At 47.3% G+C, this 19,718-nt stretch overlaps 1 protein-coding gene across 1 annotated transcript in view; it reads right to left on the reverse strand.

Annotated features, from left to right (window-relative positions):
- TP63 (tumor protein p63) overlaps positions 1-15,923 on the reverse strand; it is a 106,050-nt gene extending 90,127 nt beyond the window's left edge. Inside the window, exon 1 of the mRNA XM_054205696.1 lies at positions 15,828-15,923. Coding sequence (XP_054061671.1) covers positions 15,828-15,889 — 62 coding nt within the window. The 5' untranslated portion in view covers positions 15,890-15,923. The remainder of the gene's footprint in view (positions 1-15,827) is intronic.
- Between the last annotated feature and the right edge of the window lie 3,795 nt (positions 15,924-19,718).

Raw genomic sequence — 19,718 nt, forward strand, 5'->3', positions numbered from 1 at the left:
TTACCCTTGAGGAAAAGACAGGAGCTCCTGAGGAAAGCAAGACCTAGGTTTGATACGAAGTGTGCACAGCCCCTCCTCTGTAGCCCTAACCTTAAAGGCAGATGCCACCTGCTTTCACTGATAGAGGGTCAGATCTGATGCAGAGTGCAGCTCTGTGGTGCATGTGTGAGTCCAGCAACCTGCTTCCAAGAATACAAAAGACTGTCACAACTGAGAGATAGCATGGTTTTCTTTGGTTTTTCATCCAAAATAAGCTTGGAGCTTCAACACTCTGAACTGCCCCCTGGTCAATAGTAGAGTTTATGGGGAAACCAGAAAAGAATAAAGTATCTCAGAGGAGCTTCTGGGTTGGGTTTCAAGAGATCCAAGCACCTCCAGTTCTCCTTAGCTTCCCTCAGAAGCTGGAGCTCTGGGGTGGTTTGTGTTTGTCCTGCATGGTGTGAAAACTCAGAAACAATAAGTGTGGTTTACAGTTGCTGGACTTCATTGCTTGATATTGGTGTCAAGCCACAGTGTAAAAACTTTTGAGTAGAAATCTTTCACAGGAGGGACAAGCAAAATTATTTGGAGCTTTTTTTCTGCTCGTTTACTAACGGACAAGATGTTGCTTTCTGCTTCTCCCCACTAAATGTCTGTCAATGGTGTACAATTTTCTGTCACTGGGTCTGTAGTCCACAGTCAGTGGACAAGGAGGTGGAGACAGAGAAGTCTTACTTTGTAAGCTACAGATTTTGCTGTTTTTTCACAAGATATATTCCACTAAAGGAACTGCTAGTGAAGTACTTGGGAAACCTTGATGCAAAGAGAAGAACGTCTAACTCTTATGAAGAAAGCACTTCCCCATTATACAAATGAACCCTAAGAATAATTAATAACGTCTATATAATGATATCTAATATGGCTCATTTTATTCATAGCTCTCAAAGTGCTTTACAAAGGAAGACCGTCTAATTACTCCCATTTTACCTGTGGGAAAACTGAGGCACCAGAAGGTCATAGGATTACTCATCGTTACTCAGCAAGACAGTTGTGCAGCCAGAAATACAGCCTTAGTCACCTGAGTTCCAGTCTGGTGCTTCTCAAAAAGGAACTACTGATTTTGAGTGTCTAGAGAGAGAAATTCAAAACGGCCCTACTTTCTTCAGGTAGAGTATGAGCTGCACTTCCTAGAGCAAGAAACCCCCAAAGTCAACATTTATTTTCAGGCACAAAAATGGTGATACCCAGGAATGAAAATCAAGGCTGCAGAAATGGTGTGACCGGCTGTAAATCACGCTCAGAGTTCAGGGTGGAAGTAGAATTCAGACACAGATGCCCAGACTAAAAACTAATCTTTCTTCCTGAGTGCTTACAGCAGTTAACCACTTAACAGCCCTTAATTCACACACAGATTAATACATTAGCCCTCAACTGTCATGGGGTGTGGACCAGATAGAGAAGTCACAGAGCAGAGAAGTCAGCAGCCTCAGCTCCAGCAATCCCAATCCATCTGCTGGTCCCTGCCTTCTCTGGTTACACCTTGAAGGGCATCAAAGCCACGGTAAACAAATGATTTAAAGTTCATGAGCATTATGCTTAATTGCCTGAATCTTGGTGTTAGTTGTATTTTTAGTTCTTGAGTGGGGAGGGGGCTCCTTTTCAGACCGCGCTGTTAAAACTCGAGGAACTTGGCAGCCCTCGTCCTGCTGGAATTCCCCCCGCTCTGCATTTTAACACTGCAGTGATTTGTAGACATCGCTACCTAAGGAAGCTCACAGCTGTTCAAGAGGAGAAGGAAGCGGGGTCTGGCAGCATGGGACAAGCGTGCCCCTGGCTGTCAGTGTCATCTGGAATTCCCCGAAGTGTGGAGCACGCTTGTTCCCCACGGCTGCATCAGCCCCCCTCAGCTGGCAAAGCACCCCCTGGAAGCACCCGTTAGGGACCTTTGGTGACCAAACAGGTTCACTGCCATAAATGGCGGGGGGGGGGGGCAAGATGAAAGCCCACGGGCAGACAGGCGGGCTCTCCCCCCCCTCAAAGAGGAGATTGCTGTTGAATTTTGGGGATCAGTATTGCACCTCTATCTCTATGCCTCTTTCTGTGCTTACTTTATCAACAAGCAGCCCCCCTTCCCAGCATGAACTGCTCTCTACTACACATTTTCCCACTTCTTTCTCTGACTCATATTCCAAGGTCATGATAGCCCAAGAAAGACTGACTCCCATCCCAGCAGAGGCAGGTTCTGCTGAACTGCAACTCACAAGGATTTATTCTCCTTTAGATTTTCAGCCCCGCTTTCATATTTAGCTTTTTAAAATCTAGACTTCCAGTAACTTCTTCAAATCCTTCAGATTTTCCTCCTATATAACATTGCTTCTATGTGTTAGTCCTATAAAACACCTCCGGAAGAAGAGTGATGGATGCATGGGTTTGAAAGGACAAATGTAAGGAACAGCAAACACTGACACACAGGAATTTTTTTTGAGACGGAATATACTTTTCACCCATGGTTCAAATGTCCATTCTTTTTTCCCAGATCCTGGATTTTTCTGATATTTCGCAGAGCTGTGCTGCAATCTCACTGGAAAACATGGACAGCAGTATGGGTTACGAGGAGGGGCAGCCACGAGAAAAGTGGTCCAGTTGCACAGAGACATGCATTAGAAAATGGAAGGAGCTGACTGCCTGAAGTGTGAACTCCGATCTCAGAAGTAGCCACAAACCAAGATAACACAAGAAGGAACTGGGAGTGACAGTGGCAAAGGGGTCCGAGACACTGCCGGTGTCCTACAGCATCCATTGAGGTCAACCTAGGGAGGACCATTAATTTCTTCCTATTCTCCAGGCAAATGACACTTGCATTGTGCACACCCTGTTTCAACTGAGAGATATATGATATTTAGAGGAATTAAAGCAATTCTGTCTCAGAGGAAAGTTGGTTGCATGGCTTATAAAAACTCTGTGTTCTGCTAGAGTCTACTGTAGCAGTGCCTCCCAATCTCCCTGGGATTTAAATTCTCTCTTTTGGAAGCATATGTTTGTGAGCAGAATGGAAAGGGGTAGGAAGGGAGGGTTTGGCTTTCTGGTTGCTCTTTACTCGAGCCTTCAGTGTGCGGGCAAGACTGACCTATACCAAAGAAACTGAAACTGGCTGCACAGAATGATCCTCCTAATTCACTATGCTGAAAAGCACATTTTTTCCGTTCATAATCTTCTTTCAGTTAGAGTCATCTTGAGTAAGACTATGCTCACAGTGGATGCAACATTTGCAGCGGCCCCTCAAAGCACATTATATCACTGCAGCCCTGGGCCCGATGCCAGCACCCCGCTCCAGCGCTGGGGAACGGCGTCTGGAAGCAGAATGGGTTGCTATCAGCAACCCCTGCATCTCAGGAACCCACCGCATCTACTATCTACATCTCATGCCATCTGCTATCTACATGTCATCGTTACCAGCTGCTACAACAGTGACCACTTCTACATAATAGAGGCATTTCTTTGTCCTCAGGGCTTCAGGCAGCTAATTACGCCACCAGCACTAGAGGCACCATCCCCTAATTGTTGGAGCAAAGTCACCCCTAATTTTTTTTTTTCCTCCAAGGATTCCTTCAGCATCTTGTGAACTTTGCCAGACCTCCCTTATCTCCCACTCAACCTTGGAGACCCCCTTCTCACCCATCCTTGGAAACTACCTCCCCACTCAGCTGTGGACATCCCCTCCCCTTCTGCTCACACCCACTCCCTTTCTCAGCAGGCGCCGAGAGAGATGGAGCTCTGGCCAAGGTGAAAGCACTGCCACAGCAATTCCTCCACCCGCCCACTGCAATTGAAGCATTCTAACCTGGGGTACAGAGCTCTCGTAACCTCCAGAAGACCTCCCAGGAGCCTGAGCAACCTGCATGTGGAAGCCCAGAGTTAGAACGCAAGCCTGGAACTCAGGAGACCCACCTCAACCCCTGGCCCCTGGGTGACCTGTCCACCTTTGCTCTTCCGTTCCTGAGGTATATTGGTGCCACCAACTCTGTAAAGCACACAGAGACCTGCTGACCATCAGTACATCTCCAGGGAAACACGGTCCTGAGACTTTCCGAGTTTAAATAATAAAAGAAAATTTAAATCTCCATCCATTTTTAAAGAGCGATAAACCCCAAAACAACTAAAAAGCAGTTATGATTGTATTATTTTGTAACTCGCTTTTCCAGTCAATCCCTTCCCCAAATCTATTTACAGCAACGGGTAAAAGCAGTGCCCATCTGGAGAGGGAGGAGTCAGAGCTGCCGTGCAGAGGTGAGAGCTTTTACTGCAGTAAGTGAGAAAGTCTTCTCAAAAGCGACACGAGTGGAAAATCCAGACCCAGCCCTCAAAATTCTGAGGTATTTTTGAGCCAAGTCCAAAAATAAGTAGTGTAAGATAAACTTTAGAGGCAAACTGGTCAGAAGCCACGAAACACTTTCAAGTTCCATTTAAAAAATAAATAAAATCTCTTTGGTCTACATAACGGACATCATTTGCTCCGTTTTAGATACCCAGCTGAGAACATGCATTGGGGTCTATCTTTCAAAGTTTACAAAAGACTTTTTGCAGCCAGTCAGTGATCCCTGATAGTTTTACATCAGGGCAAATGGAGTGATGCCTCCTCCCCTCAGTGCAGGCGAGGATGAGCGCAGATCTCTGCTGAGAGGTCTCCTGCTGGGTGGGTGCTGCCTCCAGCTCTGCTGCCACATGCCAACCTCGGCTGCCCAGCTGCAGCTACAATTAAAGACAACAGGGATCATCGTTTCTGCCTCTGGGGGGACTGCCTAACCCCAACGCACCCCATGACCCACTCATCCACCATCAGTAATGGTTTGCAGCAAGTGCCTTGGGGCACGTCCACAAGTTGCCAGGGAAGGAGGAGACTCGGAGATCTCTGCTGTTGCATTCGGCTGCACAGAATGGGGAGACCCCTCATCTTTTCTGAAGAAGGAGGGGGGAAAAGGCAGGTGTTAAATGCCCAAAACAGCCCAAAACATCTAACCACATCCTTTCCAGTTATCCACATCCCTGCAGCATCAGGGTATATTAAAAGAAAAGAAAGCAACAGCCCCAGAAACGAAAGCGGGTGAGGTCATTTTCAAGAGATGACAGTCATGACAAAATACAGCTATTACAGGCCTTCATCACTACTGTTCTGTAGTGATTTCAGGCACATAATAAGGAAAATTGAGAAGTTCTGAAGAGGTGATGGCCAGAACTCTGACCTTCCTGAGGCTTGCTGAATCAAATTCCCCCTGTTGAGCTTTGCTCATCAGTATTTTTCCTGTGAGCAGAGCATTTACCCCATAACAATATCTGCAGCAGTTCATCGCTGTCTATTTTTTACAAGGAACTTGCTTTCAGTATTTCCCACAGGAAATGGGGCTCTTTCAACTATTGTCTGCTGAAATTCTGCAGTGTTGAGTGCAAGCAGCATCTCTCAAGTTTCACTGGTCTACCTCCATCACACCAACACAGAGACCACAACGCAGAATGAGAAATTACTTTATTTATTACAGATGGTGAAATAATTCAGCCAAGTGCATCAGAGCTTCAGAAAGGCAGTTAGGGTGTCAGGCTCTCATTAGATACTACAAGGCTTTGAAAGAGGCCAGAGCTAGGGGAAAAAAAACAAGAAACACAAACCCAACAGAAAAGTTCCACTTGCAGCCAGTGTATAGCAGCAAGGAATGACCTCGGCTACATCCACACCACTGCTCCGGCCCAGGTTGAAGGTCTGGTTTGTGTATTATCCCTTATCTACATGCAAGCAGGTTTTTCAGACGTGGCCCTGGCCTGAGCTGTCTGGAGAGGAAATGACTGTGAGCACTGTTGAGCCAAACCTCGTGTTTTACGTAGCACAGACAAGTTAGGTATGGTCTAGGCTGAGCTTCCTACAGTCTAGTCCACCACCAAATGTCCTGAGGTCACCTCTTCCTAAGGACAGTGTGCCATCAGAGCAAGTGCCAGCCACAAGCAGCACATTGCCAAGGAAACCTGAGAGAACCCCCCAGATGAAGGGTTCACCACAAGCACGGCCAGTCCCCCAAACCAAAGGACGTGCACCGTGCTGGGTAGCTGCCACAGAGACCTCTTTGTATTCCTGATTGGCTTGCTTGTTAGCACAATAAAAATGAGAATATGTTAAATGCCCAAAACAGCCAAAAACATCTAACTACATCCTTTCCAGTTATCCACATCCCTGCAGTATCAGGGTATATTAAAAGAAAAGAAAGCAACAGCCCCAGAAATGAAAGCGGGTGAGGTCATTTTCAAGAGATGCCAACAAAGAGCAACTGTTACGGTCTAAGGAGCAAAGCCAGAGCAGTATTTCTCCCAAAGAGTAATAGGGTCAAATCAGAAAAAAACCCCACCACATTTGTTTGTACCTCTTTTAAAAGCCACAGTGAGAACCCAGCAACATCTCACACGCAATGCTCATTCCAGCAGAGATGAAATCAGGCTCAGTGCTTCTCCCAGGGAGCACAGGGACGAAGCACCACCTGAGAAACTCTCACGCTGCTGCTTTCCAGACCATGGTATACAGATAGCACCCAGCTGAGCAGATAATAGGTCATTTCAAGCACAGTATTCTCTATTTAGTGGCAGATGCACGTAGAACTGCAGCGTATGGGAACTGTCAGAGTGACTGTGCTATTACATAGGATGCATTTAAGTGGAGTCCTTTGCAAGGCAGCCCTACAGAAGCTGCGAAAGCTTGGTGCAGCACGTGGCCACTCCTGACCACAAAACTCGCGTGTCTCATCCAGCCTGCTGCTGGGAGCCTCAGCAGAGAAAGAGGAGACTTTTGCAGCATGTGACCATGGACTTGGGAAAACCAGGTAAGCCCAGCTCAAAACTCCAGGTGTCTGACTGCTGTCCATGTGCCCGGGGTGGAGTTGCTGGGTGTAGAGTTGTGGATTAGGACCGTGTGTGCTCTCACATCTGGTCTTGACAACGGGCTAAACTGAGCACCTGTCCTCACCCTCCTGCACCAAACACCATTTCTGGGGTGTTTCCAGCCAGCAGGAGAGAAAGTACGGGGCTCCTGCCTCTCTTCTCCCTGGTAAGGAAGTTTCAATCCCCTTCAAAGCTTTCCCAAGCACTGAGACCATCCAAAACCCTTCAGAGACAAACAAAATGAGAGATGCAGGATTCAGCTCCCTCCCATCTCCACTACAACTGCATCCACCGAACTGAGTGCGCTTTGCTGGACCAAGCCAATGGGAAGACCCAGGCTCCACAGCACGTCAGAGGCGCACATAGCATGGGATTGATTTTCTGGCTGTGCTTGCATCCCCAATTGCTCATGCTGGGCTTGCAGCCCTGCTGCACGCCCTGAGCTCTGCTTAAAGCCCGGCACAGGTTTCCTTGCAAGCAGCCTTTTCCCTGCTTGTGCCATATCACTATCAGTAGCATTAAAGGCACATTCCTCAGGACACTTACGCGCTCTGCCAAAAACAGCGTTTCTTTTAAACGTGCTGAGATTTGAGCCTTTTTCATGTGTGAAGGAATTGGATCCTCTCTCTCTGCCAGGGTCTTCCCAGCAGCTTGTGGGGTTTCTTTGCCCAAGCGCTCAGGGTGCTGCAGCTACAACCCCAGGGAAGGCGCTGGGCACCCCTGCACGCCAAGCAGTAGGTATTGAGTTCCTTCTGCCCTGGCTCACACAGGACAGGCGTTCCCCAAATTTGGCCACTGCAAGGAGGCAATAGGGAGAGGCTGGTGAGGGGATATCCCACAGGGGTCTCAACGCAGCCGCCCACCACAAGGAAGCAAAGCAAGAGAAATCATGCAGCCCACACTGATTTTCAGCCCCCCGATACTATGCATGGCAGGGCATTTGGTGATGTAAATATAGTCAGAGAGGAGAGGGACAGCTTCCCCAGACAGAGAACATGAAATGTGTGATGCTTTTTTAGGACAGGAAGGTCTCAGACTGTCTACTGCAAAAGAGTCGTGACATTTTGAGTTGAGCCAGGTAAGACTCTTGGCTCCCTAAGGCACCTACCCTTATGAAAGCTGCTTCAGTCTTTAGTTCCAAATCCTTTTCTCTGTGAACTGCTCGGTGGACTTACAAAGTTCCTCTGCCAAACTCTCTCGAGGCGGTTGAATTTTACAAAAACGTAACAAAAATCATCACGATAATGCAGAAAGTCCCCAGAACTCTTTAGAAGCAGGAAACTGTAAACAGCAGCATCCTGTGTTTCAGTAAATAATTAAAATGCAAAACAGAAACGCCAGCAAAGCAGATGTTAGGTGCAGAGTCCTGTAATATGAATTCGGTTGAGACTCTCACTTCTTGCCCTCACAGCCAACCTGCTAAATCCAATGTGTTTTGGACGATAAACAATAACTTCCATTCCCCACCAGTGATACTCCTATGGGAAAAAAAAATCTACCGCTAAATACCGCGCTGGCTGCATTTTCCAGCATGTAGCAACCCTCTGGCAAGTCAGCTAATGCTAAGCCCAAGGGCAGAGAATCCTCCTCTCACAAATAAGAGCACTTGCAAAAACCTTTCTCTGTGTCACAAAGCAGCTGCAAGACAGGGCAGATGAAGGACAAAGAATTAAGAGCAGATTATAGTCCTGGAAGACAGGAACAAGTGAACTGTTTATCAGAAACGGTGCTGGTGTGTAAGGGAATGCTACCTGGAGCGTTCACAGGATCTTCGCTTTTGCAACTGTGCCTGGTGTTAAGAAATTACAGGGTTGGCTCCCTATAATTTTATCAATACATTGCCACACCTAATGGGATTTATGATTTTTGCTTGTGATTATCTTAAAGCAGCAGCTCCTGGAGTGCTATGAATACATCAGTGTCTCCCGTTCTGTCAAAAGCAGGAATGATGTTTCTAGCCTGTATATTTCAAGAGGAAAATCCATCGGTATGAACGAACGAACAAACAAACTTGGAAGACAGCGTAAAGGAATTCTGCTGTTTCACTTTAAGATTTTTAATCCTGCGATATTTGACCACCTAATGCCCACGTTAACTCTCAGAGCCAGCTGAACTACGATTTCACAGCTGTCACAGCCGCCTCATTGACAGCAATCCCAGCAATCCCACCGTTTTGGACCACCACTTCTGGCTCCTGCTTCTGAGTTTGGAGGCAGACCGTTCTGGCAATACACAGCTGAGCAGCTGCTGCTTGCAGCGTCCAGCTCACCAGCACACTGCAAGCTTCTTTCCATGCGTTTTTTCAGCATGCACTGACTTAGGTGCCTATCATCGTTACCAAACTAGAGCGGCATTGACCCTCCCAGGGCAAGGTTTGGGAAGCAGACTTATTTTTATGTTGCAAAGAGCCTACTGAACCCGCGACCACTTACTGCAGGGTTTCCCCCTTCTCACTCTTGGAGGTGGCTGCTCTCTTTATAGCTCCATGCACTAGCTGAATTCCCCTTGCTTACATGCATCAGTATTTATCCCATCAGGCCGCCTCTGGCGTTCAAACACCTGGCTGGAGATGACTCAGCAGCAAAATCCTGTGGGGAGATGGTCTGCTACGCAAGAGTAAGCGATTACAAACAGGCACCAAAAACTCCTAAGCAAGCGCTGGGAACAGATACAGATGTTTTCATGAAGCTAGCTAAGCAGATGGACGGACGTTATCTATGTATTGTCAGCAGAGCTAGTCAAACAGACCTCAGAAATCTACTATAGTGAAACATTTTCCTTCTGATTATTTGTTTTGATCAAGGGCTACAAAATTTTAAACTAAACAGAAATCAAAATTTGTAGGGCTGTGTAGCCATCAGCTCCCACCACAATGCCCAAGTTCCCCTGAAGGTTGTCATGTATGTCCAAAACTAGCTTAAAGGGAGGCACCAAATTAAGAGCCAAGCTTCCTTGATTTCTTCCTCATCCTTCCTCTGCAATGCCTTGTGACACTTATGGACATTTTTTTATAAGGATTCAATACTCCTCTGGATTCTTGTTGGACATCAGAGGGTTTTATTTTTCCCAAAATTGAAGCTGAGCCCTTCTGCTCTGTTTCAGGCCAGACATCCTTATGTTTGTTGAGAGGAGCCATTGCAAGTTCGCCTGTAGCAAAAAGTACCACACAAATCAGCAGGGGTTTATAACTTAAGACATGTACCATGAAGACCCTAAACTTCTCTGAAATGATGAGCCATTGAAAACTCGCCTTTTTAACTTCCTCAGTATTTTTGGAAGTTGAGCAAAATCTTACAAATTAGGTATTCTCTCCTCATAGTGAAAAAGGACCACATGAAAGTCTTCACAAGTTTTCCTTACAGTCCTTTGAGATCTGGGAAAAAAGAGAAAATGGTGGATTTGGTTCCTTTTTAATCCTTTAAGCAGTACCAAAAGGACCTCCAAGTAGACAAATATTTTCTTATAACACTCTTGAGTGGCCTATACTGTTTTAAAGAGGAAAAGTGGTGTCTTTGGTAATGACTCCAAAGGGGTTGCGACATCCTCAGCACAAGGACATCTCTCTGCCAAAGAGCAAAGAGATCCAGCTGGGACGAGCAGACTGGAGGGGCTCTGCCAGGAAGAAAGAAGAGAAGAGGGTTTAATGTGCTGCTCCTGAGTGGTGTTTTGCGAAGATCCTATCTTCTAATCCCATCTTCTGATGGGACTGCAGTATAAAATCAGGAGAGCAAGCAAAGAAGAGACCTCAAAGACGAGATAAATACCCTCCCCTCCTCACCAGACTCAGATAGGGACCTTGCCCCTTGGCTCTCTACCAGGGGTGATGGCACAGCCACGCAGGTGACCACCACCCCACAGGAGAGCTCATTTAGGCCAACAAAAAAAGCACCTCCCTGTCTCCCCTTCACCTTTCCTTCCTTCCTGCATGGAGGCAATTCTGCTCCTCCAGAAGTCACCAACTGCTCCGAGCACGCCACAAACTGCTCAGTACAATTTCTGGCCCCTCTCTGAGTCTTTGGAAAGTACCTGCTGTATCACTGGCTGTTTCTGCAAATAGACCTATACCAAGTCACGTGGCTTGCCTTACTTGGCTTCAGGTCCTTCTGCCGGCACAGCAAATTTGGGCTCCCATCTCAAAGGTGAAGGCAGATGAGCTTCATCCACCCTGTCTTAGCAGGAGCTCAGTTATTCTTCAGCAAAACATAGTACAAGGAAAGAGAAAAAGTGTGCGGTTGCCCAAATACAAGGATTCCGTGGAGCCTGTCCATGGGATGAAGTACCCTTGCAAGAGGTTACCCTATGACAGCTTAAGCAAAGCTATGTCACAATGTCACCCAGCTAATGCCCGAGTGAAAGGAGAGCTGCTTACGCCAGCATTGATGCACAGCCACGAAGGGGCTCGGCACGCCGCTGCCTGTGATCAGGAGGGGTAGCCAGCACGTTTTTGCCTGAATGTGCCACCTCCCAACCCAAAGGGAAGAAACCTGCTGTTTGATTACTGCCTATTAGTAATGATGAGCACTGGGTACAGTGAGTTTTTCACCTTTGTGCTGCCTTGCAAGCATTAACATTGGCGAGACTCCTATCTGATAATCGCAGTCCGTTTACCAGCCCTGTTTGATACATGTGGGAACTGATGAAGAAAGGGGAAGTGACACATGCAGTGTTCCCAACAGAAGATCTCTTTGAACCCAGGAGCTCTGGCTGGCTGGAACTAGACCCTGCTCACCAAAATCCAGATACAGTACCCAATAGATGATGCTGCCATGGCCCATGGCCTCCCAACTCATTGCTGACAGTTTCCCTCATCCTCTTCTAAAAAAAGATTTTTTTTTTTTCTTTACCCCACACATACCTGGTTGGGAAATTTTTTGTTTAATTTTTTTTTTTTTTTTTTGGCAACTGCTTTAAAATCCGGGACTACGTCTGAGAAACCAGGTTTCCAGCACAGATGCTGCAGAGACCAGAGGATTTCAGGGTTGTTCCTTGAGCCTCTGTTATTAGCCAGATTTGGGAGGCTGGGCCGTATCACATTATACTGAGAATACAAAGCCAGAAATGAAAGAGGAAAGAGCAGCTTGCATGAGAGGCCTCTCATTCAAAAGGGAGGAGGAGTGAGCCACAGCAAACATCAGCGACGTGAAATCCCAAGGCCACCAATTAGCCTGGGCATGGGGAGAGGGGCGAGCAGAGCAGGCAGGACCACAGTCCAGTGCGCAGCAGGTGCAGTCCCGACAGAAGAGAGCTCCTGGATAAAACACGGCCTAATGACCATTATTTCCGAGAACACAAGTAACTTATCTGTAAACATCACTCCCCCAACCAGGCATTAGCTGAAAAAAAAAAAAAGCAGCTTTGGAGAGAGAGAGACTAATTACATAGCTCTCAACAGCTGGACTTTGATCATAATTACAGTGCCGCCTTCATCTTACGTTAGTGGCTTTCAACTGCAGCTAGGTGGGCACTTCTTGGAAGGTGGAAATCCCGCCCGTTTCAGATAGTTAGCTCATTTTATGACTCAGATCTAGCCTGGGTTTTCTGCAGCGCAACATGAGCTCCCACGGTACCATCCAAACAAGTAACTCATGGGGGTCGGCAACTTGGCACTTCAACGCTGGTGCTTCTGGCCTTACAGCAGCACCTTCCGAGGCCCAGGAGCCAGAGCACCAACCCTACTTCACTGATTTCAAGCATTCCATGCAAATCCCTTTATAAAGGAAGCAGAAAAACTTTGAGGTTTTTGCTCAACTCCGTTATTACTGAATTTTAGCATCTCTTAGTTCTTTCTGTTTAAGAAGAAAGATGAGCACACTCAGCATATACCTTTCCAACCTCACTTCAGACGTTCACATGCTACATTTGCCCCCCTTCCCTTCTGCACAGGGCTGTACGTCCCCATCGGTGCTCGGTGCCTCCCCGGCACTGAAACCCCAGTGCCCACAGCAGCAAGCGGGGCTGTGAGGGATGCTGTCCTGCACCCCAGCTGAGTTATCTGTGCTTTTGTGTGATGCAGGGGGTGCTTTGCTTTGATACCCACGCTTACAGAGAAACAAATAGCCCAAACCAGAGAGCTGGGCTGTTGAGACAGAGCAGCCCAAACGATAACACACAGCACCGGGAGTCTGGGCACCCAGCTATTTTTCCTCATCTGGGGCACTGAATTATTGCACTGTTTGGATAGACCATAGCAGCAGCGCATAGTTTCACTGCTGTGAAATGACAGGCAGTAAGTACACTAGCATTATAACAGCACATTAATTAGCGCTCCTAAGTGTGATCCGTGTTCACTTTTTAACAGAGGAAGTGTTCTAGCTGGCTCCCACGCAGCCTGCCTGCCGGACACCCCCAAGGGGAAGAGATTAATAGATGAAGCAATGACACCAGGTAAATCTGAGCCACAAATCTTAGAGCTAACTGGGATTTATAACTGCTTTCCCCCCTCCACACTGACCTACAGGGAAATCTGTGTGACACCCCATTCCGGCATCCCGCATTTTAACAGGGTTTCAAACACTTTTCGTTATTGTTATTTTGCCAGCATGCCTCAGCTCAACGTTATCAGTTTGGAGTTCAGATTATTACTAGATGTAATTTTCAAGTTGCAAAGAAGCACACTGGTATCAGCTATATAAAGCACTTTGACCACATCAAAGCAAAAGTGTTTCAAACTGTGTAGAATAAATGCAATTATGAAACTATTCAATTCTGTTAAATCAGTCAGACAACTGTCCCGTGGCACATCATGAATATCCAACTGATGGAACTTAAGGCGGGAGACCATCTATGTCTTCAGAGTGAGAAAAGTATCTCCGAGACCAGCTTTCAGCTGATTTTTGACCTGTGGCAGAGCACTGCAGCTAATAACTGGACAAATGCCACTCTCGGCTCATGTAAACAGACACGCATAACAGCGGAGACACGTTATTACTCTAAGCTACGTCTTGATCAGGTTCTATCACTGAGGGGTGTCACCAACTCTATCTGTCCCAAGCTGTCCTGTGGCTCCCACACCACAATGTTCACTTAAAAACTCATCACGCTGCTGAGGCATGGGGCGAGGAGCAGCATTTCCAGTGAAAAGCCTGAGAAATGCAGATCTGAAGGGGAGAAAGGCCCATTTTAAATGTTCTACAGAATGCAGCCAAGGGAATTTTTTTGTTTGTTTTCTTTAATTCCTGCTTCAGCTGGATTTTTTTTTTTTTTTGCCTGAGCCGCAGCACCAATTTTATGAACCTGTTTTTTGACATGGGATGGGATGTGACTGGCAGGGGTTCACAGGGGCTGGGAAGCTGTCCCAGAGCTCAGCTATGCTTCCCAGTGCATCTTTACGCTTTCCAATTTTTTTTATTTATGTTATATATATAGATATATAAAAATATATATATACACACACACACATATACATACATTTATTTTTTTAATTTAAATTTTCTATTTGGGAATTTGCCTGGCTGTGTCTTCCAGACACTAAAACCTCTCCACCCACTAAAGAACCCCACTGCTGCCAGCCTGAACCCACCTCCCTGTGTGGGTACCACTCTCGTATTGCTCTTCTCCTGGCCACACGCACATCCCCACCGGGGTCAGCGGGACTGGCCGGTTGTGCAGGAGATCAGAGCGTGGCTGCGTGTGCCCGGCCAGCCCTGGGGCTGCTGTTGTGGAAGGTCTCGCTGGGGAAACCAATACCCCCGGCTTCGTTCCACATTCCTCTGCCAGGGCAGCGCGGCCAAGGACCGTGCGCTATTTCCCAGCTCCCCTCCTCTCTTTCCCCTCCGCCGGCCCCAAAGGCAGCCCCTCCTCGCTGCCAGGTCTCCACACTCCTCCCCAGGACTGTCCCACAGCAGTGGCACCGAGCACCCAGCGGACTGAGGGGGGGAACAACCCTACAAACGTTGCAACAAATCATAATAGTGGGGAAAAGGAGAAGAAAAAAAAAAAAAAAAAAAAAAAAAAAAAAGATGAGATCGCAAAGCCGCACGTAATGCCGTGAGCTGGGTGACGGAGGCCAAGCCCTTTCTTCAGCAGGCAGCTATGCAACACAAGCAGCCTTCCCCAGCACCCTGCAGAGGATGCAGAGTTAACAGTTAACCCTTCTGGGGATCCAATGCCTTAGGATGAGACACCAGCCAGGGCTTTTTCAAAACGCAGCCAGAAGCTAGCCTTAAAGTAGCTCAACAAGTGACTGCGCTCAGAGGATTTCACCTCTCCGAACTTTATGACTGGAAAAATACCATCTACATGTCATTTACATGCTTAAATATAGTATCTTCTATTGGGAGAAACAAACAACCTGACAATGTGATACTGTGATACCTTGTGCGGACATGCTCTTTTATCTGCTGGAAAGTTATAAAACTCAGCGTAACAACAAAGCTAAAATAAGAGTGGTTGTCAGGCTCTGAGGCTGGCTGTTAGATAGAATGAAAAAATATTCTTGGAGAAGCGCTCTCTCTCAGAAGGCAGTTTTTTCTTCTCCAATTCTTTGAAATTATTTATTTATCCTTAAAATTCCAAAATCTCAGAGCTTAGTTGTTAAGCTCATATTCTTTCCAGGAGCTTTTTCACTTAAAGGAACAAATAAACACACCATAGAAAGTCAAAGCAATTCTTGCACTGCCCAAAGCACAGAGTAACCTTCTGCTCCAAAACACAGGGAAAAGATACTATCAGCTTTCATGTTATTTATCATATATTTTTCCCCTCTAGTGCCAAAGAGGAAAAGGGAGATATCTTAAACGGATGCCTATAATTAAACAGTAACCTGTTAGAAAGCCAAAAATAATAATAAGCTCCACCGAGCGTGAAGAGAGCGGCACATTTTTTCCGCGTGCAGCCCAGCTGCCACCGGACGATAGCAGAAAAGTTAACAATTACACGAGACACTCAGATCAAACCCGCGATAGGAGAGAGTTACGTCACGCTCGGAGACTCACCGCTGGATGCAGGGATCAGGGTAGTACTGCAAGGTGGTGAAAGGTGCCGGTTCAAAGTTCATTTCCTTCGAGACCCTCCTCGGGTACAAACCAAAATAAAATAAATAAATAGATATAAAGCCAGCAGGCTAAAAGCAATAAGGCCAAGTGGTACACGAGGTACAACTTTAGAGATTTATTTTACACTTGCGAATGGGTGGGATCTCCCAGGGACTTGGCCAATGGGATTCATCAAGTGACCTGAGCATCACCACCAGTCCCTCCTCGCCAGCTGGGCATCTTCTGCACGGATATTTTCCCCTCCTCTCAACATCCTTAATAAACTTTGGTGTGCGTCGGCCACACTTGTTGTTGGGAGCTCATCTGGGGCATCTCTGAACTTCTGATCTCGTCGGTCATTGGTTGCCTTCCCGCCTGACTTCACAGTTTAATTTTGGCAGCTCTTGCAATTTTGCAAACTGCTGCGGCCGCTGGTCATCCTCGTCTCCAGATGGCCGGAGTTTCCTCTGCTGGGTGCAGCGCCCGGCTGAATTTCATCGTACTTTAAAAGCTTTCCTTGTCAACCCTGCGGCTAATACCTGCGTAAAGTTGCCTGGGGAAATTTTCAGTCTCTCTCGCGCCACAGTTCAAACAGTCTGTTGTGGTCACAGTTTCAAAAGCTGAATGACAAAATATGGGGAAATTCCTCAATTAAAATTAACTCTGAACTTTTGCTCCTCTACCTCCCCTTCCTGCCCTCCTCCCCCCAAGAAGACTATCAGACGTAATTGTTAATGCTTCCCTCTATGTTTTTTGACCTTTTTTCAAAGAGAATTGAGACGATATAGAAATCTTTCATTGTTTTAGTGTTCTGCAAATAATACATGCATTTTCTCATGAAAAAAAACAAGTCTTGAGTATCTCAAGAAGAAAAGAAAAGTAAGAAAAAAGAAAATAGAAGTCATATTTTTCAGGCCACTAAAGCCTAAAGAAACAAGAGTGAACTGAAGTCCACCAAAACAAACTACCAAAGATAAAAAACAGATTTGATTCGATGATTTTAAAGGTCTTTTCCAACCTAAATGATTCTATGATTTTCCTGAAGGAAAATAAAAGCCAGAAAGGAAGACTTTGATTCCACTCCCCTGCCCCTTTTTTTAATTCACACAGAGAATCATTCAGGAAAGCAACCTGGTCTGTTCCCCTGTTTTTCCCCCTCCATGGCTCATCCAAATAGTACAGGCTGTAAACCTATCCTGGTTTTGTGGTTTTGGAGAATGAACGAAATATGAATCAGGAGCTAAATTAAAATGGATTCCAGCAGGAAAAAATAGCGTCCATGTATCTATGCACCAGTGGGATTGCATCTTCAAGCAGACGTATAAGTTTGCGTATACGCAGAGAGGGGAAGGGGCTGCCCCATAGCTGACCCCCAGTGCATCTTTTGTGCCGGTATCAGCACAAATGCCACCTTCCCAAGCGAAAGCCAGGAGCCCTCCGAGAGAGCAGCGATTGCCTCTTATTTTTCCCCTCTGTGTTTTCCTTGTAGGAAATTTTGGTTCGAAGAATGTCATGTGGAAACATTTTCTTTGCTGCCTGTGCCAGGGTGGCAGGGGAGCTATTTCAGACTTGACATTCTCCACCCACACTCAGCCTGATAGTTCCTAACATCTGTGAATTGTGAATCCTGTAAACTCGCAGGGCTGATCCCTGGCCAAGTCCAAGCAGCTTTCGTTATGATAAGCCGCCTTCACTAAAGAAGAGAGGCTGGAAGTGAAGGATGTATTTATTAACTGAAGTTAAGGGCTCCCTTGCTGCTGGACACTGCTTCCTCTGCCTGGCCTGTGGAGGAGCAGTAATATGAAACACCACCTTCTCCTAGGTTGAGCCCTGGAGTAAAAACCAAACCCCATTGGGGAAGAAGCGTGGAAATATCCAAACCATGCTCTGCTGGGGAGAGGAGAGAGGGAATCACACCAGGGCTTGTGTGCAAATGATGCAGCCCAGGGAGCGTGGCTGCAGAGCGGCTGCATCCCCTTCTGCTGCTGAGGTCAGGACTGGGCTTACCCCAATGCAGCCCCCTCTCCCGCAGCAGCAAATACCTCCAGGGAAGGGGAGCCAGAGGCCAGCGCAAACTTGTGGTCCATACTGCCAGCCTGGCTCCGGTCTAGGCTTTGAACACCCACCCTTAACCAAAGACACGCCGGGCCAGTCCTCTCCCTGCATAAACCGTTTGAGCAAGAGCTTGGGTCCGTGCTGCCTTGCTCCAGGACTTGGTTTCAATCTGGACCCATGGGTGTGAGCATGGATAACCAGCCTGGCTGGGGGGGCCACAGGCTGTGCTGTGGGTGCACTGCTGGGAACTCATGCTTGCTCCTAGATACGCACCAGAAGCTTGTTGGATTTCTTCTACCACACCTGTGGTGGGACTGGCCGTTACCTCTGCAGACCTGGCTTCATGATGGAGCAGCTATGCATTGTGTGCTCTCCCAACAGCCTAGAAGAGTTTGTCTTTCCTGATAGATTTTAGCCTAAAAGGAAGAAACTTCATGCAACAGACATACTGTGTGAAAACAGCTGTTCTCGTGAAATCCTAGTCTACCTATTTCTCCACAGGAGCTGGAGAAGAGTCTTTCCCAGCATGGCCTGGGTGCCAGGGACAACATTCTGGGAGCAGGGCAAAGCTGGACAATTCCCACCCGGAGACTCAGACCCGTTCTCCTGGTTTTGGCCAGTCTCCTCACCTGGCACATGCCCAGATAATGCAGTGTGCCCAGATCACACATCCCAGGGGCTTTGTGAAGTACAACAGGCAGCTCTTGGAATTGATACTGCTGGGCTACCTCCGCCTCCAAGGATGAACCTGACCCCTGGTTTTACACGACCTTAACTCTGCACAGCAGAGTACCCTTTGGAACCTCAGACACATTAAGTACAAGCCTGCAACAGCCCAAACTACCAAGCCTGTGATTCCTGCTTTTAGTGTCGAACACGTCTAGCAGCACCGCTGTCGAGAAGAGGCAGTCAGTCTCCAGCTCGCAATTCACACCAAAAGAATGACTTCTCCTGAAAAACCATAATTAATTTAAAAAAGAAGCACCACATAATCATAATGAGAAGTAGTTGCTTGGGGCAGGGCTCTCTTCTCACTCACAAGGCACCAATGGGAGGGGGTGTCTAGCAAGGACATTTCCATAAAAACTTCAAAAGTGGCCACCAACTGCCCAAGGTCCTTACCAGCCCTCATGCCTGGGGCTGGGCAAATGCAAATGGCTCACAGTTTGGCTCGTTTTGGCAGTGCACTCCGCACCTGGATGCTTTTCCCAGAGACCTGGACATTTTCAGCCTCCCCCAGAGATCTGGACATGTCCTGGAGTAGCTCAGAAGGTCTGTCTTTCACTTTTCCCATCTGGAAAATGGAGCCATGGAAACTCGCTGGTGATGATGCACAAAAACCACCTGCAAAAGCCGTCAAGTCCCACGATTTCTTTCCCCCGCAACCCCAGCTTCCTTTTCGCCCCCCTGCTTGCAGCCAACATTTAGCTGCGGGTTGATTCACCATGAATCTAGGCAGAGATATCTACCATTGCAGTCAGATTGCGTCAAACTCCTCTCAGCTGCAAGGCGCTCCTTTGCATAGCACAGTCCGCAGTGGAAACACAAGCCACAGGGCGTGTATTGCCAGTACCCCATGCATAGCTGGGAGGCTCCCAAGGCTCAGTGGTATTTGGCCAACCCCGTTTGCACTGCCTTAAAGAAAATCTACGGGGAGATGGAGCCCGAGACACTCAAGAGCTGAAGATTACAGAAGGGGTCTGAGCGGGTATACAAGGACCAGCAAACTTCCTCACGGCAGCCTGGGAGAGCAGGCAAGGGGGAGCTTCTCACGCTAGCAGATCTCAAAGGTCGTCA

This window comes from Rissa tridactyla, chromosome 6 (assembly GCF_028500815.1).
Source record: "Rissa tridactyla isolate bRisTri1 chromosome 6, bRisTri1.patW.cur.20221130, whole genome shotgun sequence".
Taxonomy (NCBI): domain Eukaryota; kingdom Metazoa; phylum Chordata; class Aves; order Charadriiformes; family Laridae; genus Rissa; species Rissa tridactyla.